Here is a 27,157-nt window from a genome sequence, read left to right on the forward strand (position 1 = left end):
TCTAAAAAGCGTTTTTGGTCTTAATTTACTTGCCCTGAGCCCTGATAAAGAATATATATTATTCGAAACGTCGGTGTAAGAGAAAAATATCGTTTTCTTTTCACATTTTAAAGACTGCGAAGCCGAAAGAAACTCCTCTGAGTAAACTAACAGTCGATTAAAAGTATAGTATGTGTGTGTGTGCGTGTATATATATATATATATATATATATATATATATATATATATATATATATATTTTCTTTCCCTTAGTTAAGTTCGAACGAGCGGTAGCGAGTAAGGACAGCATACACTTGGACAAGAGTCGGCCAAAGGCCGCGAGTGTGTGTTGTCAAAAAGAAAATAGACCATTTTTTGGTTCTGCCATTCGTGCTCTTTGAGATTCTGCCATTCGTTATTCTGCCTTATGAAATATTCTGCCTTTCGTAATTCTGCTTTTCGTGATTCTGCCTTTCGTGATTCTGCCTTTTGATTTTCTGCCTTTCGTAGAAGACCCCATTGGGGTTCGCCACAGAAGGCAAATTCACGAAAGGCAGAAGCACGAAAGGCAGAATCATGAAAGGCAGAACTCTATGACCGTACACACAAGGCAGAATATTTCAAAAGGCAGAATTTCGAAGGGCACGAAAGGCAGAATCACTGGTAGCAAAACCTGACTCACGATAGCCAAGTGCGTGATGGCAAATTGGTGCGAATCCTGGTCACGGTATCAAACATCAGACATAATAACTTGTCACAAGCAATGACCAGTTTTGATGGAAGGTGCAAATCAAGCCTAATTATTAGATCCGAAACGCGCAAACTGGTTTGGCTCAAGTTCTAAAGACTCTCGTGGCATCGCGGATAGTAATTTTTCGATGTTAGGTATAACTTACACTAGTCTCAACGGTTTGTTGGTTATAATTAACATAAAACAACTCATGCGGCGAAGACGCATAATCAAGGGCAAGGAACTGAGGCGGCACAAAGCCGCCGTGGTTTCCGCGGTCCGACACGGCCGCCGACCCGCCGTCGGAAGCGGCGGCCTCTCGCATACAAACAACTGATCTACTGGTTTTCTAGGATTATTTAAACAGGTTTTCTTTCCCTTAGTTATGTCCGAACGAGCGGTAGCGAGTAAGGACAGCATACACTTAAACAATAGAGTCGGCCAAAGGCCGCGAGTGTGTGTTGTTAGAAAGAAAATAGACCATTTTTTGATTCTGCCATTCGTGCTCTTTGTGATTCTGCCATTCGTTTTTCTGCCCTATGAAATATTCTGCCTTTCGTAATTCTGCTATTCGTGATTCTGCCTTTCGTGATTCTGCCTTTTGATTTTCTGCCTTTCGTAGGAGACCCATAACCTTGGTATTAGTTAGAGCCCATGAATGAGTCACAAAATGTTCTACGAAAAATATAAACTTCTACTCATGTTATTATAACTTTAAAGTGATTCTTGAGCATCAACGGAGTCGCTTTAGTTCAAATAAAATCGACAGTTTCGAAATATGACAAAATTGGTATAGCTTAGTCATGAAATTGTAGAGTTGGTCGGAATTCATCAAAACGCAAATGCTAAGAGAAAATGTACCATTGGATGAGTTGAGTTACGCAGTTAACATGACTCAATGATCTACTGGAAGCACTGTGGTTTCCAAAATATTCATATCCTTTTGAAGCGAGTGATTTAAAAAACGCTTTAAAAACGCAGAATCAATTATTGGCAAAAAAGTATTCACCAGAACAAGCTCTTCCTATATTTGTACTCTTACTATATTTGTGTCGAATTTCAGAATGATGGTGATCTAACTTGACGAAAACTTGTTAATAATAAGTTTTTATGTCTAAATATAGAGTTTAATAGAGATAAAACCATTTTAAAACACATTAGAAATGTAAATGATAAACATTTCAGAAGGTCCTATCTGCTTTTATCGTTTTTCCGAAACGTCTTTTCGTTTTGGAAATGTTTAGCTTAAGTAACTCTCCCAAGCGTGTTTTTTGTTCAGATGCTAGAGTAATCCCTCCGCTATCTACTTGTGCAAATAACGTGCCAAAAAAGATGTTTAATAAGTTGCGGTGATTGAATGAAAGTGACCGATCATAAAATCGATCAGAGCAGATAGACCTTTTGAAATGTTCCTCTAGATTTGCTATCTGAAAACTCATTAAAAAAATTTTGGCCAAGTTTTTGTTCTACGTACTCCTATGTGCAATGGTCTAAATCTTACAAAAAAAATCTGGATCGTAATAAAGCATATGTACTCATAAATGCAAAACCATAGTTTTGCAGTGACACGTCCATAGATGCAACCTGAGACGCTGAGCAAAAAATAAATTCAAAATCAAAATTAATGTAAATTTTTTAGTTTTATTTTAAATTGTACAGTGAGAATAACTTGCGTTTTTTGCGGACATAATTGTCATCACTTCCCCAAACTATGATTTTCAGACTTTTGTAGTTGAACAAGTAGGTTAAAAGAACACAAGTCGCCCCTGGTTTGCATAAATCCAAAAACAAAATGAAAATACCGGTTTTTTACCGGTTTTACCGGTTTTTATTTTTATGAATACCGAAATACCGGTTTTTCGAAAAGTCGGTAATACCGACCACCCTAATATACATATATATATATATATATATATATATATATATATATATATATATATATATATATATATATATATATATATATATATATATATATATATATATATATATATATATATATATATATATATATATATATATATATATATATATATATATATATATATATATATTAGGGCGGTTCGATTTGTAGGGGATCGAAAAATTGCTTAGGCACATATGATTTTCGGATTCTAGGGATCAAAATAAGATACTTTTCTCAAGAAACCATACCTCTAAAATGAATTCTGATGTCCCTTGTACTAACGTGTAGGTACCCAAAAGGTCAAATTTCGAAAAATTCCTGTTTTGACCCATTTGGAGTGACCCAATCGAGTCCAAATGTATGACCGACCCCCACTAACTTTGGAGGGCTGACCCACCCATGCTAGTGTTACCCCCCTGGGACCCCCCTAGGGGGTCTCCCATACAGAAATATAAAAAAATATCAAAAAATCACCATTTTTGGCACTTTATATGACAAAAATCAGTGAAATGGCTATTATTTTTCCGCACAAATGAAGTTTCTAGGAAAAAAATGTTTAATTTTTGTTTTTGGATTTTTGTTTTCTCTTTAAAAATTTATTCGATCAGAACATAGGAAAGAAACTAAAAAGTTATTGTTTGAAGTCTTTTTTGGTTTCAACACTGGGCAATTTCGCACGGCTCTCTAATGTCGCCTCCATAACAGCCTCTACATTTTCCGATATTACTCGTTTGGAAACGCTAGCTAGCAGTTGAACGTGTTGTTCCGTTCCTTGTATATGTAATGGAATATGCGGATCAGTAAATGGTGAATCATCTTCATTTAAATATGCTATCAATGTTTCATACGGAATGATTCGCGTGAATGGTGGTTCAAATACGTTATTTTTATCAGTCAAATCGATCATTTTCGTGTAATCGAAGCAATGGAAGTTTATATCTGGTTTTTTTATATTCTCTAAGTTCCGATGGGTCTTCAACATTGTCTCGATATCGTAAAATTTTCTTGATAGCAGAGTCGCGCACCTCTTTCCTATCATCAAACAACATTGATAGCAAGATATTTTCCGAATGTGCAAAATATGGATTATTTTTAATTACATGATTGACAACATACGTAAATTTGGCTCCAGAAATTGTGCCCAAGTAATGTACTTGAAAAATAATACACTACCGTACACGACAGAGCTGTAATACTTGATATTAAAATACATTGGCACATAAACCTTAATTATAAATTCAACCAGAATTCTTAAATTTTTAGGTGGTTTTTTCATTGTCACATATAATCGTAATAATCTAGCGGCCTTGGTGAGCCAGCGAGAATGTACAATTTTCCCTGGTTTTATGTTAGCCAGATCCACAGAAACCACGCCATTAGAAATTGCATGTGCCATGTCGTATAAGTACTGCGAATCGGTGGAATATTCGTGCTGTTCTGCAACAGGAGGCATATTTTCCAACGCAATTCTCTGAAAGTCGCTCACCACCTAAAAATATATAATAATTAAATAAATTTATTATGATTTCACCATTCAAAATGTTAGAAAATTATAATAAATGAGTGATAGCAATGACTTACCGGAAGAGCTTCAGAATTTTCAATTTGCTTGCTTAGTTTCCCGGTTGTTGATGTTGGTCCAGTGGTGGATGATTTATCCAAAACCCCAAACAAATGTCGAAACGGAAGTTCGTTGAAGTGTAGAAGGCAAACAAACCAATGCAATGGTCTTTTTAGCAGCAATTCGAATCTTCGTATAATTCCACCGTGTGTGCCAGTGTTTGTTGGCTCACCGTCAGTGCATATGCCAATCAATGCATCCAGAGATATGTTTTTATCGTTGAAAAATTCATTCAATTTTGTTGTTTTGTATTCAACACTTTCCTCTACCAGTCTTGCGTAACCAATCAATCGAGAATTCGGTTCTCTCAAAATAACAAGGTGAGGTTCTTTTACCATCCTACTATGATACTTACCATCAATTTTTTCTCTCGTATAAGTATCATCTTTTCTGCCGGCGAATGAAAACGCTATTAAACTGGAATCATCAAACCTTTTGCGGAGCACTATACGTCTGCATTTCTCTCTCTTTCTCTACGAACTTTCGATTTATCCATGATGAGAGGTTCGCCATGCTGATCTTTCATTTCAAAATCTTTGAAAAGACTGGTTGCCAATGCTGACGCTACTCTATCAGACACACCAAATCTGTCACACATCAAGGCAAAGTTAAAACAATCGTATCTTTCTGTGTATTGTGAACTTGTGCTTCTATTCATAACATCTTCATCAACCGTCATCGGTACGTCTACGTATGTTGTATCATCGGGATCTTCGTATGTTGGCATTGTTGGCATTGATGACGATGTCCCTTGCTCTTTAATTTCCATCAGAAATGCATCAATTGTTAGTCTTCTCTGTTTATGTTGATCGTGCATAAACTCTTTGAGGCGTTCTGGAACCAAACCGCAGTTACATTGAGCTGCCGTCAAATCGCATTTACATGCTCCAATATAAAAAATTTCGTTCAGAGTACCGCTAAACACTCAAAAGTCTCTATTCGTCTTCTTAATTTCGGCTTGGTATTTGTCAACCAATCTATTCAATTTAACAGCAACATATTTTTTTGAAATTATTTCCATACCAAGTTTTTCCCAAATTCCAACCAACCTATCTGTTACGTGATTAGAGAATTGTTTATAAGAAACCTTTTTTTGTTCTGTTTTTGCACGTTCGCTTAAGTAAAATTAAAATCTCAAGATATCCAGATCGGTTGGTAAATTAATATCATTCAAATCAGAAGACACACCAAAAACAGCAACATCATGCTTGGGTATATGACTCATTGGGTTTTCGATAGCTGATGATGTTGTTGCTATTTCATCTTGCGGGTTCATTGTAAACTAAAAAAAATATATTTTGACTTTAACAATTTTCACTTTCACTTTCAGGTTTTTATTTTAGGTGTTGACTCTTTGGCGGACGATGTAGAATGATTTATGTTGACGTTTGTATCCTATACGAAACCTACACTAGTTCTACACAGAGTGAATAGATAGAGTGACGCAGAGAGAAATTCAGTCAAAACAGCAACACGGTTTTTTTATGTATCCACCAAAATATTTTTCTGGCAGCCCCTTTTTGCTCAAGTTCCAGTTGACTTCAACGAAGTGTTGTTATTGTCAGAGTGAAAAGATAGTTATTGTATTTAAATTTAAAACAAGTTCGTTTGATAAAGTTTGATAGAGATAGATAAAATGAAGTGCGTTTTGTGTAATAACAAAAAACAGTAAGGAATGTGAGTTTTTTTCGGTTCCCGAAGAATCCGATTGTGAGGAAACAGTGGATGGATTTTTGTTGCCTCCCAGCAGACTATTTCATTGACGAAAATACCCGACTTTGCAGTGTTCGTTTGGTTTTTCTGGTTTCAGACTCTGCGTCACTCTATTTATTCACTCTGGTTCTACAGTGTGCGTGGGAACAGTGGAAATGGAGCGTCCGTGCATGGTAGCCGTTGTGGTAACATACCAGCGGTGCTCGCCTGACTGGTCGAAATAAAAATATTACATATGATGTAACAGAGTGATATACGATTTTATGTTCAAAAGGACGCCAACTGCAAACGCCATCTGCAATGAGAATGGCTCAGAAATATGTGTAATTGTGTATGTATGCGCTGAAGACTCAGGACCGAATCCCATGCGAAGCAGGAGAAAACAAAAATCCAAAAACAAAAAAAAACATTTTTTTCCTAGAAACTTCATTTGTGCGGAAAAATAATAGCCATTTCACTGATTTTTGTCATATAAAGTGCCAAAAATGGTGATTTTTTGATATTTTTTGATATTTTTGTATGGAGACCCCCTAGGGGGGTGCCGGGGGGGTAACACTAGCATGGGTGGGTCGGCCCTCCAAAGTTAGTGGGGGTCGGTCATACATTTGGACTCGATCGGGGCACTCTAAATGGGTCAAAACAGGATTTTTTGAAATTTGACCTTTTGGATACCTACACGTTAGTACAAGGGACATCAGAATTCATTTTAGAGGTATGGTTTTTTGAGCAAAGTATCTTATTTTGATCCCTAGAATCCGAAAATCATATGTGCCTAAGCAATTTTTCGATCCCCTACAAATCGAACCGCCCTAATATATATATATATATATATATATATATATATATATATATATATATATATATATATATATATATATATATATATATATATATATATATATATATATATATATATATATATATATATATATATATATATATATATATATATATATATATATATATATATATATATATATATATATATACATACATATATATATACATATATATATATATATATATATATATATATATATATATATATATACATATAAAAATGCAGCTCTGTCTGTCTGTCTGTCTGTTCCATATAGGCTTCAAAACTACTGAGCCGATCGGCGTGAAATTTTGTATCTAGGGGTTTTAGGGGCCGAAAAGGTGACTAAGATAGTTTGAGACCCCTCCCTCTTCTGGAAGGGAGGGGTCCCATACAAATGAAACACAAATTCATGCACATCTCGAAAACTAACCAAGTAAATGAAACCAAATTTGGCATGTGGATGTTTTTAAGAGTAACAAATATGTCCATGTTGATTCGACACACTTCCCTTTTCTGGAAGGGAGGGATCCTATACAAATGAAACACACATTTCTGCACATCTCGAAAACTAACCAAGCAAATGAAACCAAATTTGGCATGTGGATGTTTTTAGTAGTAACAAATATGTCCATGTTGATTCGACACCCTTCCCTTTTCTGGAAGGGAGGGGTCCCATACAAATGAAACACAAATTTCTGCACATCTCGAAAACTAACCAAGCAAATGGAACCAAATTTGGAATGTGGATGTTTTAAGGAGTAGCAAATATGTCCATGTTGATTCGACACCCTTCCCTCTTCTGGAAGGGAGGGGTCCCATACAAATGAAACACAAATTTCTGCACATCTCGAGAACTAACCAAGTAAATAGAACCCAATTTGTTAGGTGGATGTTTTTGGGGGTAGCAAATATATCCATAATGGTTTGACACCCCTCCCTTTTCTACAAGGGAGGGGTCCCATACAAATGAAACACGAATTTCGCACAGCTCGAGAACCAATCAACCAAATTTGGTATGTGAATGGTTTTAGAGGTAACAAGTATGTCCATAGTATTTCGACTCCCCTCCCTGTTCTGTGAGGGAGGGGTTCATAACAAATGAAACACAAATTTCTGCTTATCTCGAAAGCTAACCAACTAACTGGAACCAAATTTGGCAGGTGATTGATTTTAGGGGTAACAAATATATCCATAATGGTTTGACACCCCTCTCTCTTCTATAAGGGAGGGGTCCCATACAAATGAAACTCAAATTTCGCACAGCTCGAGAACCAATCAAGCGAATATAACCAAATTTGGCAGGTGAATGTTTTTAGGTGTAACAAACATGTCCATAATGTTTCGACACCCTTCCTTCTTCTGGCATGTCTCCAAATACCATTTCGAAATCCAAGATGGCGACTTCCCGTTTCTGAAAAATAGCGGCAAATGACCAAATACCACCCAACATGGGTTTTTCCGGAACTGTTATGATGCACTGAAGCCCCAAATCGACCTCAGACAACATTTTGAATAGTAAGATTGCGACTTCCGGTGTCTGGAAAACAGCCGAAAATGACCAAATACCACCCAATATGAGTGTTCCTTTAACCAGATTGACGCTCAGAGGCCAGAAATTGTTTACAAATGCCATTTTGAAATCCAAGATGGCGACTTCCGGTTTCTGAAAAACAGCCGAAAATGACCAAATACCACCCAATATGGGTATTTTCGGGATTGTTATGATGCACTTAAGCCACAAATCGACCTCAAACAACATTTTGAATTGTAAGATGGCGACTTCCGGTGTCTGGAAAACAGCCGAAAATGAGCAAATACCACCCAATATGCGTGTTTCTTCAACCAGAATGACGCTCAGAGGCCAAAAACTGTCCCCTAATGCCATTTTGAAATTCAAGATAACAACTTCCGGTTTCTGGAAAACAGTGGCAAATTACCAAATACCACCCAATATGGGTATTTCCGGGATTGTTATGATGCACTGAAGCCACAAATCGACTTCAGACAACATTTTGAATTGTAAGATGGCGACTTCCGGTGTCTGGAAATCAGCCGAAAATGACCAAATACCACACAATATGAGTGTTTCTTCAACCACATTGACGCTCAGAGGCCAAAAATTGTCTCCTAATGCCATTTATATATATATATATATATATATATATATATATATATATATATATATATATATATGTATATATATATATGTATATATATATATATATATATATATATATATATATATATATATATATATATATATATATTTATATATATATATAAATATATATATATATATATATATATATATATATATATATATATATATATATATATATATATATATATATATATATATATATATATATATATAAATATAAGTATATATATATATATATATATATATATATATATATATATATATATATATATATATATATATATATATATATATATATATATATATATATATATATATATATATATTAGGGCGGTTCGATTTGTAAGGGATCAAAAAATCGCTTAGGCACTTATGATTCTCGGATTCTAGGGATCAAAATAAGATACTTTGCTCAAAAAACCATACCTCTAAAATGAATTCTGATGTCCCTTGTACTAACGTGTAGGTACCCAAAAGGTCAAATTTCAAAAAATCCTGTTTTGACCCATTTAGAGTGCCCCAATCGAGTCCAAATGTATGACCGACCCCCACTAGCTTTGGAGGGCCGACCCACCCATGCTAGTGTTACCCCCCCGGCACCCCCCTAGGGGGTCTCCATACAAAAATATCAAAAAATATCAAAAAATCACCATTTTTGGCACTTTATATGACAAAAATCAGTGAAATGGCTATTATTTTTCCGCACAAATGAAGTTTCTAGGAAAACAAGGTTTTTTTTTTGTTTTTGGATTTTTGTTTTCTCCTGCTTCGCATGGGATTCGGTCCTGAGTCTTCAGCGCATACATACACAATTACACATATTTCTGAGCCATTCTCATTGCAGATGGCGTTTGCAGTTGGCGTCCTTTTGAACATAAATTCGTATATCACTCTGTTACATCATATGTAATATTTTTATTTCGACCAGTCAGGCGAGCACCGCTGGTATGCTACCGCAACGGCTACCACGCACGGACGGTCCGTTTCCACTGTTGCCACGCACACTGTTAAACCGGAGTGAATAAATAGAGTGACGCAGAGTCTGAAACCAGAAAAACCAAACGAACACTGCAAAGTCGGGTATTTTCGTCAATGAAATAGTCTGCTGGGAGGCAACAAAAATCCATCCACTGTTTCCTCACAATCGGATTCTTCGGGAACCGAAAAAAACTCACATTCCTTACTGTTTTTTGTTATTACACAAAACGCACTTCATTTTATCTATCTCTATCAAACTTTATCAAACGAACTTGTTTTAAATTTAAATACAATAACTATCTTGTCACTCTGACAATAACAACACTTCGTTGAAGTCAACTGGAACTTGAGCAAAAAGGGGCTGCCAGAAAAATATTTTGGTGGATACATAAAAAAACCGTGTTGCTGTTTTGACTGAATTTCTCTCTGCGTCACTCTATCTATTCACTCTGTGTAGAACTAGTGTAGGTTTCGTTTAGGATACAAACGTCAACATAAATCATTCTACATCGTCCGCCAAAGAGTCAACACCTAAAATAAAAACCTGAAAGTGAAAGTGAAAATTGTTAAAGTCAAAATATATTTTTTTTAGTTTACAATGAACCCGCAAGATGAAATAGCAACAACATCATCAGCTATCGAAAACCCAATGAGTCATATACCGAAGCATGATGTTGCTGTTTTTGGTGTGTCTTCTGATTTGAATGATATTAATTTACCAACCGATCTGGATATCTTGAGATATTAATTTTACTTAAGCGAACGTGCAAAAACAGAACAAAAAAAGTTTTCTTATAAACAATTCTCTAATCACGTAACAGATAGGTTGGTTGGAATTTGGGAAAAACTTGGTATGGAAATAATTTCAAAAAAATATGTTGCTGTTAAATTGAATAGATTGGTTGACAAATACCTAGCCGAAACTAAGAAGACGAATAGAGACCTTTGAGTGTTTACCGGTACTCTGAACGAAATTTTTTATATTGGAGCAAGTAAATGCGATTTGACGGCAGCTCAATGTAACTGCGGTTTGGTTCCAGAACGCCTCAAAGAGTTTATGCACGAACAACATAAACAGAGAAGACTAACAATTGATGCATTTCTGATGGAAATTGAAGAGCAAGGGACATCGTCATCAATGCCAACAATGCCAACATACGAAGATCCCGATGATACAACATACGTAGACGTACCGATGACGGTTGATGAAGATGTTATGAATAGAAGCACAAGTTCACAATACACAGAAAGATACGATTGTTTTAACTTTGCCTTGATGTGTGACAGATTTGGTGTGTCTGATAGAGTAGCGTCAGCATTGGCAACCAGTCTTTTCAAAGATTTTGAAATGAAAGATCAGCATGGCGAACCTCTCATCATGGATAAATCGAAAGTTCGTAGAGAAAGAGAGAAATGCAGACGAATAGTGCTCCGCAAAAGGTTTGATGATTCCAGTTTAATAGCGTTTTCATTCGCCGGCAGAAAAGATGATACTTATACGAGAGAAAAAATTGATGGTAAGTATCATAATAGGATGGTAAAAGAACCTCACCTTGTTATTTTGAGAGAACCGAATTCTCGATTGATTGGTTACGCAAGACTGGTAGAGGAAAGTGTTGCACACAAAACAACAAAATTGAATGAATTTTTCAACGATAAAAACATATCTCTGGATGCATTGATTGGCATATGCACTGACGGTGAGCCAACAAACACTGGCACACACGGTGGAATTATACGAAGATTCGAATTGCTGCTAAAAAGACCATTGCATTGGTTTGTTTGCCTTCTACACTTCAACGAACTTCCGTTTCGACATTTGTTTGGGGTTTTGGATAAATCATCCACCACTGGACCAACATCAACAACCGGGAAACTTAGCAAGCAAATTGAAAATTCTGAAGCTCTTCCGGTAAGTCATTGCTATCACTCATTTATTATAATTTTCTAACATTTTGAATGGTGAAATCATAATAAATTTATTTAATTATTATATATTTTTAGGTGGTGAGCGACTTTCAGAGAATTGCGTTGGAAAATATGCCTCCTGTTGCAGAACAGCACGAATATTCCACCGATTCGCAGTACTTATACGACATGGCACATGCAATTTCTAATGGCGTGGTTTCTGTGGATCTGGCTAACATAAAACCAGGGAAAATTGTACATTCTCGCTGGCTCACCAAGGCCGCTAAATTTTACGATATCGAGACAATGTTGAAGACCCATCGGAACTTAGAGGATATAAAAAACCAGATATAAACTTCCATTGCTTCGATTACACGAAAATGATCGATTTGACTGACAACGTATTTGAACCACCATTCACGCGAATCATTCCGTATGAAACATTGATAGCATATTTAAATGAAGATGATTCACCATTTACTGATCCGCATATTCCATTACATATACAAGGAACGGAACAACACGTTCAACTGCTAGCTAGCGTTTCCAAACGAGTAATATCGGAAAATGTAGAGGCTGTTATGGAGGCGACATTAGAGAGCCGTGCGAAATTGCCCAGTGTTGAAACCAAAAAAGACTTCAAACAATAATTTTTTAGTTTCTTTCCTTATTCTGATCGAATAAATTTTTAAAGAGAAAACAAAAATCCAAAAACAAAAATTAAACATTTTTTTCCTAGAAACTTCATTTGTGCGGAAAAATAATAGCCAAAGTGCCAAAAATGGTGATTTTTTGATATTTTTTTATATTTTTGTATGGAAGACCCCCTAGGGGGGTCCCAGGGGAGTAACACTAGCATGGGTGGGTCAGCCCTCCAAAGTTAGTGGGGGTCGGTCATACATTTGGACTCGATTGGGTCACTCTAAATGGGTCAAAACAGGTTTTTTTGAAATTTGACCTTTTGGGTACCTACACGTTAGTACAAGGGACATCAGAATTCATTTTAGAGGTATGGTTTCTTGAGAAAAGTATCTTATTTTGATCCCTAAAATCCGAAAATCACATGTGCCCAAGCGATTTTTAAATCGACCCACCCTAATATATATATATATATATATATATATATATATATATATATATATATATATATATATATATATATATATATATATATATATATATATATATATATATATATATATATATATATATATATATATATATATATATATATATATATATATATATATATATATATATATTTTTTTTTTTTTTTTTTTTTTTTTTTTTTTTTTTCAGGTGAAGGGGAAATTTGCATCCAAACCCCTGAGGTGACCAACCTCAGGGAGTGTGGGGTTGGTTTGAATCAGTGACCGGACCCACTAAAACCCCTTCAGTCTCCAGCCCATAATACTCCCCGGGACCACCGCTAGGTATTGCTTCGGGGAGCGGCTTTTGTGCTCTGTGCACCCTCTTGGTTCTTTAGGTCTTTTTGCTAACTTAGCTAACTAACCTGGAGACTGGCCGTTAGCTAACACTGGCGTGTCGGTGGTCAACCTGTCGCCTGTTTTGCAATTCTAAAACTATTTGAGAGGCGGCTGTACAAACCGCCCTCCAAATGTTTGGGTCTTTACACATCCTCCGAACTAGGTTGTCCGGAGTGGTGTCTGGCCCGCTCACTACCATCATGTCGCTCCGCGCATGCACAAAACGAGGGCACACGAAGAAGACATGCTCAGCAGTCTCTTCCGCATCCGCGCACTCGGGACACATGGGGGACCCCGCATGCCCGAATCTGTGTAGATACTGCCTAAAGCAACCATGGCCTGACAGAATCTGTGTCAGATGGAAGTTCACTTCTCCATGGCGCCTCCCGACCCATCCGGATACATCCGGAATAAGTCGATGCGTCCATCTACCCTTCGCGGAATTGGACCACTCCTGCTGCCATCTGATCATCGAGAATGATCTTCTGGTACCTCGTATGCCCCTTGTGTCACGTTGATCGAAGCATTCTACGTCCTCCTTAATGGCTATGCTGATAGGCAACATGCCGGACAGGACGCAGATTGCGTCGTATGACACAGTTCGATACGCGCTCGCAACCCTCAGGCACATGAGCCTGTAGGTACTTTCCAACTTACTCCGATGTTTACTAGTACCTAGTGCTTTGGACCACACTGGCCCGCCATATCTCAGTATGGACGAAGTCACGCTAGCTAGAAGTTTCCGCTTGCTGCCGTACACTGCTGAGCTATTGGACATCATGCGAGATAATGCTGCAATAGCCATTGAAGCCTTCTTGCAGGCATATTCGACATGGCTCCCGAAGGCGAGCTTGTCATCGATCATCACCCCCAGCAGCTTCAGGGAGCGCTTAGAGGCGATGGTGCAATTCCCGACACTGATCAACGCCTGTTGCTTCGACTTGCGGTTATTGACAACTGAAATCTCCGTCTTATGATGCGCCAGCTCCAGTTTTTTGGAGCGCATCCAGTCCTCGACGACGCTTATAGAGTGCGAAGCCGTCAACTCAACCTCCTCGATCGACTCGCCGTAGACCTCAAGTGTGATGTCGTCCGCAAACCCAACGATCACAACCCCTTGAGGGAGCTTTAGTTTCAGCACTTCATCGTACATGATATTCCACAGTACCGGGCCCAGGATGGAACCTTGTGGAACCCCTGCGGTAATTGGGACACATTTTTGACCCTCGTCTGTGCTGTAAACTAGCACACGATTCTGGAAATAATTTTCCAGAATCCTGTACAAAGACACCGGAATGTCTAGTTTCCGAAGCGAGTGGGCTATGGAATCCCAGCTAACACTATTGAACGCATTTTTCACGTCCAACGTGACGATTGCGCAATAGCGAATGCCCCATCTTTTACGCTGGAGTGCTACCTCTGCTGTTTTGGTGACGGACAGAATAGCATCCACCGTAGACTTGCCTTTTCGGAAGCCGAACTGGTTACTCGACAGACCGTTTGCACATTCGGTGTACCTAACCAGTCTATTGAGGATAACCTTCTCGAGCACCTTACCCGCCGTATCGAGCAGACATATCGGTCTGTATGCCGACGGGTCACCAGGTGGTTTCCCTGTCTTCGGCAATAAGACCAGCTTCTGTCGCTTCCATCTGTCTGGGAATGTACAGTCATCCAGGCACTTCTGCATGACTTCCCGAAATAGTCTGGGGGCCTCTTTGATGGCCTTCTTCACAGCCAGATTCGGAATCCCATCCAATCCCGGTGCCTTGCTCACCTTCAGGGAGTTGGCGATCGCGATGAGTTCCTCATTCGTAACCGTTTCCGCCTCCTCTGCCTCGGCACGGCTAACGCCGTCACTCATATATTGGGTGTTCGGCAGGTTGGCCGACCACCTCTGGTCTGAGTTTGAGATACTGGAACGTCGGTGAAGTGACTCGCCAGCCGGAGGCCAAGGATTTGGCTCGTGGCGTGGAAAGAGTCCCTCTATGATCCGCTCAAGCATCGCTGGTGATTTTTCTGCGGGCGCCATCGCACCCTTAGTCTTGGCCATCACCATCCTATAGGCGTTACCCCACGGGTTAGTGTTGGCACTAGCGCACAGTCTTTCGAAGCACGCACGTTTACTAGCTTTTATTGCTCTCTTAAGCGCCGCTCTTGCGGAACTGAATTCCCCTCGATGATCTTCCCTTTCTTCGTCGGTTCGCGCACGTTGAATCCTTCTTCTCGCTTGAAGACACGCTCTGCGGAGGTCCGCTATCGCGTCGGTCCACCAGTAGACTGGTGGCCTTCCATGCCTAGGCTGGCGGTTCCTAGGCATAGTGGCGTCGCACGCCCGCGAAAGTATGGCAACAAGTTGATCAGCGCTCGGGTTACGAATTCTGCTTGCCTCGTGTTCTAGTCTAATTGCTTCCGCAAATACCTCTTCGTTGAAGTGTGATATCCTCCACCCGCGAGGAGCTGGAGTGTTAATTCTACTCGCCACATGCGGTCTCGTTTTACAGTCTACGCTATAACAGACCGCCAGATGGTCGCTATGAGTGTAGCCATCGTCTACCCTCCAGTTCGTGATCAATCCTGGACTACAGAATGTCACATCGATGATCGACTCCGCGCCGTTTCTACTGAAGGTGCTCTTCAAGCCGACGTTGGCCAGATCTATGTTGAGCTTCGCCAAAGCCTCCAACAAGATCCGGCCTCTCTGGTTTGTGCGTCGACTTCCCCACTCAGTTGCCCATGCGTTGAAGTCGCCCGCCACTACCAACGGTGATAGACCGATCAGCTCCCCGGTGGCTCGGTCGATCATCCTTGCGAACTGCTCGGTAGACCAACGAGGCGGAGCATAGCAGCTGCAGTAGTACACTCCGTTCACCTTGGCAACCGCGTATCCTTCGTTTGAAGTTGACACTATCTCTTGAACCGGGAACCTGCTCGTCGTCCATATTGCCGCCATACCGGACCCGTCCGAAATCCAGTTACCGTTTCCGGAAGGAATTCGGTAGGGGTCCGAGATTATGGCGATGTCCGACAACGACTCAGTGACTGCTTGGTATAGCAGTTGCTGAGCCGCGAAGCAGTGGTTCAAATTTAGCTGTGTCACTCTCACGCCCGTGGCTTGCTAGTCGGCTTACCGGCCGTGCACCTCGGGCCTCCCATTATGTGCTTTGCGTCACGCTTCCCGGCGCACGCCAAGCACTTCGGGGGCTCTCCGCAGTCTTTGCTTTTGTGGCCTGCAGCACCACACCGCCTGCAAAGGGAGCTCCTGTCAGGCCCCTTGCAGCTAAAGGACTTGTGTCCTTGCTCGAAGCATCGAAAGCAGACCTCCGGCGGCTGGTAGATGCTGAGTGGGCACATTGACCAGCCCACTTTGAGCCTCGCTACCTTTAGCGCCTGGTTTGCGTCTACTGACGAAAGCCTGACAGTGGCGGTCTGGGTTCCTACTGGGCCTTTGCGCAGTCGAACTGCCTCTGGTGCCACAACCACTTCGCACTGCTCCTTGAGGGCATCCACGACTTCGCATGCCTCGGTGACTTCGTCCAGGTATTTAAGTTGTAGGGTTACCTGCGACGTGAGTGCCCGAACCTGCACTCTATCTCCAAGCGCCTCTTGGGCCAATGCCCGATAGGCTGGGCCCTTGTTTCTGGCTTCTTTGCGGAGCTCAACGATCATTTCTCCCTTGCGGGATCGGCGGATGCTACGCACATCTGCCCCCAGATCTTTGAGCTTCGCATCGCCTCTCATTGCCTTAAGGACTTCCGAGTACTTTGACTCTTCTGTCTTAAGGATGAGTGCGTCGCCCTTATTTTTAACTTTCTTCGTCGCAGGATTTGTAACCGGATGCGGTTTTTTGGCCACCACTTTTTGGTTCCTACTCCTTCCCGGAACCGTTACCCACGGGTTACCGGGAGCCTTCTGCTCCTTGGCTGCCACCGTGGGCGTTGCTTGCGCCACTCCTACACCGGTCTGAGGGCTGTTTGCGATTAAACGCTTCTTGGTGCCCCCGGGGGCCGTCTCTCCCGGGGACTGTCGCGTTCGTTTGGCAGCTGGCCCTGCCGCGCTAACCGCCGCAAACGTGCTAGCGTCCGTTTGGACCGACTTCGTCGCCAGCTCGGTCACCTTCGTCTCCTCTTTCTCCGCAGCCGCAGCTTTCATTTCGAGCTCGGCGTGCTCCTTTTTCGCAGCATCGACGGAGGACCGAAGCATGTAGAGGGCCTGCTTCAAGTACTTCGTTGTATTGCTGCGACTTTTCGCAAACTCGATTATAGCATCGAGCTGCTCAGACAGGGCCACTACCCTCGGTAGCGTGTCCCGCTGTCTTCCGACCGCCTTTAATAGCTGTGGACCAGCCACCGCGATGTCTTGCGTAGATCCGGTAGGCGTACTGCCTTTACCGTCTTCGCAGGCGACCTTCACTGCATCCGTCTCCACTTTTCTAGGCGGAGACCGCTGGATGCCACCTCGCGCAAATGGGTTTTCCAACCCATCTGCCCCCATCTCCAGAGTTTTGTTTTTCTGCATTCTTGTTTATTGGGTCCCCCTACCAGCCGCTATCCTTATCCATAATGGAGTAGTCGCCTAAATGGTCCCAAGGTAGTCTATGCCGGAGCAGTGAGGCCATGGCTAGGGGCGGCTGCCATAGCGCCTTATGGGCAACTATGACACCCCCGACCGGCGCAAGTCAGGAAAAGACATCTGATCCTACTCCTGCCTGGTTCCCACCAGGCAATGGACTCGGAACGTACTGGAAGGCCTGCCAGGTTTTACGGGACGGAGACCCCTGCACCGGTTGTAATCTCGCCGTTTCAAGCCGTTATCACACGACATTACTAAGGGAGCTCGGCGCAGGTGCCAGCCCAAAATCATGGTACGAAAACGAAATCCGACTCGTATCCTATAGTGATGCGACCAGTTGCCGTAATTGGGAACATTACTGGCATCAGTCCCAATGGGCGGTATAGTGCATTTGGGTGGTGGGAGCGGCACTACTCGCTCCGTCGGAGCTGCTTCCGGCCAGTGTGGCTTTTGCGAGAATTCAGCGGCCCAGTACCTGAATCTCGCCACGACCTAGGCTAGCTCCCGCTGATGGTCCGGGACTGCTTGCTAGCAGTGAGCACTTCCGTGGCCTTCGGTGATCGCCAATTACCGACCCGTGGTGGCATACAGCTCTGCCAATATATATATATATATATATATATATATATATGTGTATATATATATATATATATATATATATATATATATATATATATATATATATATATATATATATATATATATATATATATATATATATATATATTCTATTCTGATTTCAATCTATGTCAATGTATTCACAGTACAACTGTTGCGTTATGCATTTCACACATTTATGGTGCGATTTTAGTGCGACATTTGTGTGAATCGGGAAGACGGGATGGACTGTACAAGACTTGAACTTTTGCGTGAAGTACTTATGCCAAAACATAATCCTTTCATTCCCTGAAAGTTGCAAGAAAATCCGATTTCTAATAAATTTTTGGTGAAAACTTTTGTCTGGTGCGTTTTTTTACAGCGTACAGGCCTTACTCAATAGTTATGAGTATTCTTGGCAATATTCAGTGAAATTCCCGGTTTATCCCGGTTCCAAACAATTACCGGTTTTCCCGGTTGAGTGGCCACCCTGCATACTGTAGCGTTAACCAGGTATTATGCTATCTTTTTCAAATGCTTTTTATTTTATACGGTTTTTGAACACCAATATCTTAAAGTAAAGGGTGATTTTTTTGCTATTTGGTTTTTCGTGTATTCAGATTTGACAGTTCACGCGGGAATTCTGACAGCTGTCAAAGTCTAATGTACTCAGATTGGTTTGCCATTTCACCATGAACAGACTTACGCCTGAACAACGCTTACGAATAATGGAATTTTATTATCAAAATTCGTCCTCTGTGAAAAATGTGAAAAATCCACTTTTTTACCGAAAAATTGTGTTCAGTGACGAAGCTCATTTCTGGTTAAATGGGTATGTTAATAAGCAAAATTGCCGCATTTGGATCGAAGAGCAACCAGAGGCAATACAAGAATCGCCAATGCACCCAGAAAAATGCACGGTTTGGTGCGGTTTACACGCTGGTCCGTACTTTTTCAAAGATGATCAAAATCGCAACGTTACGGTCAACGGCGCTCGCTATCGCGCGATGATTTCTGAATTTTTTTTTTTGCCGGAAATGGAAGAGCTGGGTCTTGTTGACATTTGGTGCCAGCAAGACGGAGCAACGTGCCATACATCGCGCGAATCAATGGACATATTGCGGAATGAGTTCGGTGAGCAATTCATCTCACGAAATGGACCGTTGAATTGGCCGCCTAGATAATGCGATTTAACACCGCTAGATTATTTTTTGTGGGGCTACGTTAAGTCTCTCGTCTATGCGGATAAGCCAACAACAATTCCAGCCTTGGAAGACAACATTACACGCGTTATTCGCGAGATACCAGTCGAAATGCTCGAAAAAATGACCAAAAATTGGACTTTTCGTATGGACCATTTAAAACGTAGCCGTGGCCAACATTTGAATGAAATTATCTTCAAAAAGTGAATGGCATAAACCAATTTATCGGCTCAAATCAAGATTTCATATAGTTTTGTATTTTTTGTGCGTTTTTTTAAAAAAAAACAATTTCTTAAAAAATCACCATTTTTTATTCACAGTATTATCGAATAATGCAATAGCAAATTTCTTTCAGTTATCGCATAAATGCATTTACGTGTGATCGCGTACAATATACGCACTGACAATTATATAACTGAAGAATTTGATGAATAATAATCTACGTAGTCCCACGTCTACCATGCAGTCGTGTCTTGGATACCACCCTCTAACTTTTTTTATTCACGACTAGAAGACTTGTAAAAATGCTTTGTAGAAAAAGTATTGCTGATTACATATAATTCTATAGTGGTCGGCAAAATTGTAGATAATAATTTTGTCTTTCTGAAAATAATATACCTACAGCTCGAAAACAATACTTTTAGCAGAAAAAAATTAAAAAAGTCGTAATCAAAAATAAATCTACACTGAGAGAAAAACACTTAAGAATTTCATAAGTTACAACTTATGAACATGCTTAATTTCGATTTCATAAGACACTTATGCATTACTCATCAACGTGTATAATCTTTATAAGTCTATCTTATGATTTTTATTTAGTCGTCATATGCATCTCATATGCTCAAGTTATGATTTTTATAAACGTCAACATTGTGAAAATTTCATACTCATATCCTATGAAACCTGCAAAATGGCGCTAATCTGCAATTTGCGCAGCGAGTGTCTTTTAATGAAAATTTATTGGTTTAGCTGAAAAATATTTGAAAACAGCGAATAAAGAATTATTCTGGAAATGGGCTAAAAATTGTAGAAAAAAGTGTAAGTACCTATCTACAAATCCTATAATTACTTCATGTCATATATATTTATTTTAGCATCTATCAAATATTGTGTTCGTTGAAGAGGACAACGTTGACAACATTCAGCAAGAGGAATCAAAAGAAATAAAATTTATTATCATCATAATATCACCATGGCAGCAGGATATACTTTTTAGGACAAAATGAACAGTTTTTGAAACATTAAAATTTTACGTTATACTTTACTTTTACTTTATATTATATATTTGAGATATTTGTGAACAAAAATGAGTACAAACTAGAGTAAAAAGCTATATTCTTATCAAAACATATTGAGGTACTCAAAAAAGTTCGAGTTTTTTAAGCATAGATTGAGTATCCATATTTATAAATAACACTAAAGAAAAAGAACATGCACAGGTGTACATTTTATAACCTAACAGCTATAAAGTTCATGGCAAAAATTATGAGCTTTATAACATTAAACTAATGATATTCATATCAATCCCTTTATAAAATTCATATTTAAAAGCTATGATTTTGATATGTCTGTTCTTATAGCATGCATACATACGACCAATAAATTTTATAAGTATGACTTATGAAAATCGTTAGTGGTCGAAAATCAATTTTCACCTCCAATTCATAAGCCAAAACTTATAACTTCCATAAGGGATCCTTGTGGCGCAAAATCATAAGTGGTTCTTATGGAATTCAATAGTTATTTTCTCTCGGTGTAAACATATATTTTGAAACTGTAGCTCTGTCTGTCTTTCTGTCTGATCCATATAAGCTTGAAAAGTACTGAACCGACCGGCGTGAAATTTTGTATATAGGGGTTTTAGAGGCCGAGAAAGGTGACTAAGATAGTTCCCCTCCCTCTTCTGGAGAAACACAAATTTTTGCGCATCTCGAGAACTAGCCAAAAAAATGGAACTAAATTTGGCATGTGGATTTTCGAGGGGGTAACAAAAATGTGTATAATGGTTTGACACCCCTCCCTCTTCTGTAAGGAAGGGGTTTCATACAAATGAAAGACGAATTTCGCATAACCAGAACCAATCAAGCAAATACAACCAAATTCAACAAGTGAATGTTATTAGGGATAACAAATATGTCCATGTTTCGACACCACTCCCTCTTCTGGAAGGGATGGGTTCCATACAAATTAAACACAAAAAAATATGGAAATGTGACTGATCACAACATGACGCAAAGCAGCGTTTACGTCGTCTGCAAGAAAAATCACAGGAGTGTTGTGTGCAAAGCCACGACCGCAAAGTTGAAGTAGAATACTTTTACAAGACAACCCGGCTGCTTGCATGTCAGTCATTTTGAAATCGGATTTGTTTCGTGCCGCTTGTTATGCACAGTAGCAACCAATCGTAATAAACATCACACTGCTGTGCAATTGCAACAGCATCAAACCTCAGTTGCAGTTTATTAATAACCATTCATTATGCTCTTCCAAATACATTTAGTGGCCTTGAAAAAGGCCGATTGCTGCAATTACAATTTTCATTCAATTTTTGCATAAATGCTTCATGGTCAGATATACCCGCTGCAACTGCTACGCTATTCGTAGCCAAGCCACAGTTGTGGCCGCTATACGCTGCCATTGGTATCCGCTGTCCCTGCATCAGCTGGCCCAGCTGCTATCAATGCTGAGATTCGCTGCAACTAGTGCGCTATTCATTGCTACGCCACAGTTGTGGCCGCTATCCGCTATCGCTGGTATCCACTGCAATGCTACTGCTGCTGCTAAGGGATGACTGCTGTTGTCGCTGTCTAGAACTATTATGAGCGGATTCGGCTGAAACAGGCTCTTATATAGGCCAAATAGCATATTTTCAATTGCAAGGTATATGATTCTGTCGACCGTGCTTGGGAAGCAATCATATAACGACCAATCAGAGGTCGAATTTTTCGTTTTGACAAGGCTTGACTATTTTCAATAGTACAATAGTTTGAAGTATAAAATTACAATTATATTCATTTGGGAAGAATCTTAGAAGATTTTCCAATCTATTGCTGCAAGAACGAAGGAAATCCATCGAATACTAACCGATTTATTGGCATTCGAAATTGGACATATTTTTCACTTTTTTTGGTTTTAGATTTTCATTTCACATCCCTATGTAGCCGAACTTCCTGAGAGAAGTATTCTACTTCAAAAAATCACAAGAAGGTTGTATGCAAAGCCACGACCGCAAGGTTGAAGTAGAATACTTTTACAAGAAAGATAACCTGGCTGCTTGCGTGTCAGTCATTTTTTCTAGTAAATAAACGTTGACCGTTCATTGGCAGTATTGTAATTTCTTTTTGTCTGATATTTTGAATGAAGTTCATTGGATTTTTTAAAATTTTGTGCAAATGAGAAGTTGAAGTGCTGCCGAATTGTAATATGCACATTTATTACGACATCATTAAACGGGAACGGAACAAAGGCTACGGTTATGCAGAACGCGAATGCCGGCGCGATGCGGTTCGCCTTACCGTGGTGAAATGTACAGCTCTTTTTAAGGCGAAGTAGAGCTATACATTTCAACAGATTTCGTCTTGCCGAATCGCATCGCGCCGTTATTTGCGTTCTGCATGACCGTAGCCAAACACTAAGCGACTCAAACACGTAATAATAGTCAGAGTATGCATGTAGATGAAGATAATTAACTTTGGATTATAGCGCAAAACGAGGAAATATTAACTCTTCAAATAATCATTTGTGTTCTTCAAATTTCAGTTGTTCAAATGTTTATTATCTGATGAAGCTCTTATATAGGCCAAATGATGCATTCCCAATTTACTAGGTCCATAACTCTGCCGACCGTGCTTGGGAAAGCGCGGTATAACGACCAATCAGAGGTCGAATTTTGTGTTTTGACAAGGCTTAAGAGTTTTCAATAGTACAATAGTTCGAATGATAAAATTGCAATTTCATGCATTTGGTAGGAATCTGGTAGAAGATTTTCTAATCGATTGCTGCAAAAACGAAGGAAATCCATCGAAAACTAACCGATTTATTAGCATTTGAAATTTTTCTCACTTTTTTCAGTTTTAGATTTTCATTTTACATCCCTATGTAGCCGAACTTCCTGGGAGAAGTATTCGAATTCAAAATTAAATCTTAATTAATTTATTTGTTGTCCTTATTAGGACAATTGTTCAATTTATCATAGGATGTAGTGTTTATCTTACATCTCTGTGTTACCTTGATAGTGAGGACTAAGGCGCACGGTCAACACAATGAGAAAGGTGTTTTCACATTGAAAACTAGACACGGCTTTACTGGAGGAAGTGTTGGCAAATGCATCTACCGCTAATACCACCGCTATCATACGAAAGCGCGTCGTTTCATGTGGGGAATATCAACAACGAAAAATGACGCGCGTCTTAGCATAACCCGAACTGTTTCGCCGTGCTGCTCCCATTTACCTTTACATCGGCCTCAGGGAAGTACCGGCTGCATCTGCATCTACCGCTGAGGCTGTCACTATACTGCTATTGGTACCAAAATCTATTAACTCTATAAATAAGTGTGTTATTTGTTCTCAAAAGAACAATTGTTCAACTCAAAATCGGATTTACGCAATCGCATCTCTGTAATATTACCGACAATAATATTCTTCTGAACAAACTGATACAACTTTCCCATTAGGCCTCTGCCATAATAGACGCGAAAAGCGACGCGAACCGATTCGCTCAGCTGTAGGTTAATGTACAGCCATCAGTAGAGCTGTACATCAACCTACGGCCGAGTGAATCGGTTCGCGCCGCTTTTCGCGTCTACTATGGCAGAGGCCTTAGAGAAAGTTGCTGGCCGATGTATTCACTTCATGCAAGCCTGCTGCTGATGCTTCCCGCTACCACACTGAAACAGCATTTTAGTGAAGGGAGTGTCGTTGCATCAGCTGACCCTGCTACTATCGATGCTGATATACCCGCTGCAACAGCTACGCTATGCATAGCCATGCCACAGTTGTGGCCGCTATACGCTGGCCCAACTGCTGAGCACCTGCAACGCTATCCGTAGCCATGCCACAGTTGTGGCCGCCATTGGTATCAGCTGTACCTGCATCTGCTGGCCCTGCTGCTATCGATGGTGAGATCCGCTGAAACTGCTACGCTTATTCGCAGCCATGCCACAGTTGTGGCCGCTATCCGCTATCGATGGTACCCACTGCTCGCTCCCGCTGCTGCTAAGGGAGGACTGCTGTCGTCGCTGTTCAGAACCACTATGAGCGGCTTGGACTAAAACAGGCTCTTATATAGGGATGAAATAGAAATGAATTATTTTACGTACGTGGTGGAATGATATAACTTGAAAAATATGTGTGACTTCATTCTGGTTCAGAGCGATCATTTGATAAGCTCCACCTCTTTTTTCAGTTTCTAAAGTTTTTCCTCAGTTTCGTAGCACGGATGCACAAAAATGATTTCTTGTGAACATTCTGTCGAGCCGGACCGATAGCACTCTCATTGAAGCTACAAAATAACATGTTTTGTGTCGTGTTGTGCAGCTTGGTTGAAGAAAATGTTCCCGTCCCCATGTCGCATGTAAGCAGACTATTGCGTTCAGTAGACAGTAGATAGTGTATCCAGCGAATAAACAACGATGGTGCTCTCACACACGCAACGGTTTTAACCCGTATCTTATTGCGGTTTGTAACATCAAGCGATTTCGTTTGCTCGCTGTTGCGTGTTGCATCATGTTGCAACTTGGCAGCTGGGAGACGACGAAATTCTGTTTATGCTGATTGATTGAATCGTCTTCATATTAGCTCTGCATAGTCGAACTAACTGCTTTTGTGAATGCGTTCTAACAGGGCAGTTTATTATTCAATGTCGGTTATGCTGATCGCAGCCTTTGCGCTGCCCCTACACAGGGGGGTTTACTAAATAAAGTGAAAATTAGACAACTACAACAGAATTTGATTGCATCCCGCACAGAATGTCTGCTTGTGTTGATGCCAGAAAATCATTAACCTTCAATTATTTTTTTATTTGCCTTGAAAAAAGCATGTTGCGGTTCAAAATCGGTTGCTAATTACAACCTTTGAGCTGCCCTAACATTGGGGGAATTAAGATACACGGACAACATGCACTGTGGAAGCTATTTCACATTCAGTAAATTAGACGGGTGCGACAAATTTAAATTGTTAGGATGCAACACAGAATGCTTGCTTGCGTTGACAAAAATTATTAACTTTCAATGACTTGTTTATTTGCCTTCAAAAAGGCATTTTGATTTCCAAAATTGGATTTCCTGATGGCAATCTTCATGCTGCCCCAACACGGGGGGAATAATGGCTGTCTGGCGACACACGCTGAGAAAAACCGCGCTGCTGCTGAGACGTGGTGACCAACCACAGGGCTAGTGCTGTTGCTAAGGAAGGACGACTGCTGTTGTCGCTGTACACACGCTGAGAAAAACCGCGCTGCTCCTGAGACGTGGTGACCAACCACAGAGCTAGTGCTACTGCTAAGGAAGAACGACTGCTGTTGTCGCTGTCTAGAACTATTATGAGCGGCTCCGGCTGAAACAGGCTCTTATATAGGCCAAATAGCATGTTTTCAATTGCAAGGTATATGATCCTGTCGACCGTACTTGGGAAGCAAGCATATAACGACCAATCAGAGGTCGAATTTTTCGTTTTGACAAGGCTTGACTATTTTCAATAGTACAATAGTGTGAATAATAAAATTACAATTATGTTATTTTGGGAAGAATCTTAGAAGATTTTCCAATCTATTGCTGCAAGAACGAAGGAAATCCATCGAATACTAACCGATTTATTAGCATTTGAAATTGGACATATTATTCACTTTTTTCGGTTTTAGATTTTCATTTCACATCCCTATGTAGCCGAACTTCCTGAGAGAAGTATTCTACTTCAAAAGGAAGACAAAGCCACGCAAAGGCGAAAGCAAAGGAAGCAGCACAACCAACTTTTCAATCACAACTCTAGTACCAACAACAATAATAGCAGAAACAACAGTAACATCCGCATAAATAACAACAACAGTAGCAACAACAATATCATCAACTACAGTAACAGCAACAGCAACGAAACTGGAACCATCATGCAGCGCAACACACCACCTTCACTTTTACCTCTTGACAAGGAATTATTGGCCGCAGCACGCAAACATTTCTCTGGACAACAAAACAAGGATATTAGAACAAAATTCATCAATTTTCAAAAAGGCGAAACTATCAACCCGTACCGAACTGAAAAGACTTGTAATGACCAGACAGAAAATAACAACAGCATCAACAACAATAGTACACCTTCATCGTCATCATCACCGCACGACAGCCAATTCGAGCTAGATCTAATGCGGCTTCCTATAGTGTGACTCTATTGTAGACATTGAAAATGAATCTATCTTACTCCCAGTCGTAGGCGAAAACGAAACACTGCAGTATCTTTTTGGCAAAGAACTCGGTCTATATCAAATCA

The 27,157-nt window shown here is 40.1% G+C and overlaps 2 protein-coding genes across 12 annotated transcripts in view; both read right to left on the reverse strand.

Moving 5' to 3' along the window:
- Window positions 1-27,157, reverse strand: part of LOC129732250 (putative fatty acyl-CoA reductase CG5065) — a 448,523-nt gene that overhangs the window by 313,015 nt on the left and 108,351 nt on the right. The window lies entirely within an intron of this gene.
- LOC129732253 (uncharacterized) lies at window positions 2,991-6,439 on the reverse strand. The gene is made up of 2 exons (XM_055692958.1): window positions 4,197-6,439; window positions 2,991-4,104 (listed from the first exon to the last, which is right to left on the reverse strand). Exons 1-2 carry the CDS (start codon window positions 4,572-4,574, stop codon window positions 3,712-3,714), a joined length of 771 nt encoding a protein of 256 aa, XP_055548933.1. The 5' UTR covers window positions 4,575-6,439; the 3' UTR covers window positions 2,991-3,711.

Source organism: Wyeomyia smithii, chromosome 3 (genome assembly GCF_029784165.1).
Source record: "Wyeomyia smithii strain HCP4-BCI-WySm-NY-G18 chromosome 3, ASM2978416v1, whole genome shotgun sequence".
In the NCBI taxonomy this organism is placed as follows: domain Eukaryota; kingdom Metazoa; phylum Arthropoda; class Insecta; order Diptera; family Culicidae; genus Wyeomyia; species Wyeomyia smithii.

Bases quoted from the DNA above. Each gene is read 5' to 3' on its own strand.
- LOC129732253 (XM_055692958.1), bottom strand. From the start codon at position 4,574: ATGGTAAAAGAACCTCACCTTGTTATTTTGAGAGAACCGAATTCTCGA. The intron at 4,105-4,196 runs GTAAGTCATTGC...ATATATTTTTAG, and splicing joins AAAATTCTGAAGCTCTTCCG to GTGGTGAGCGACTTTCAGAG.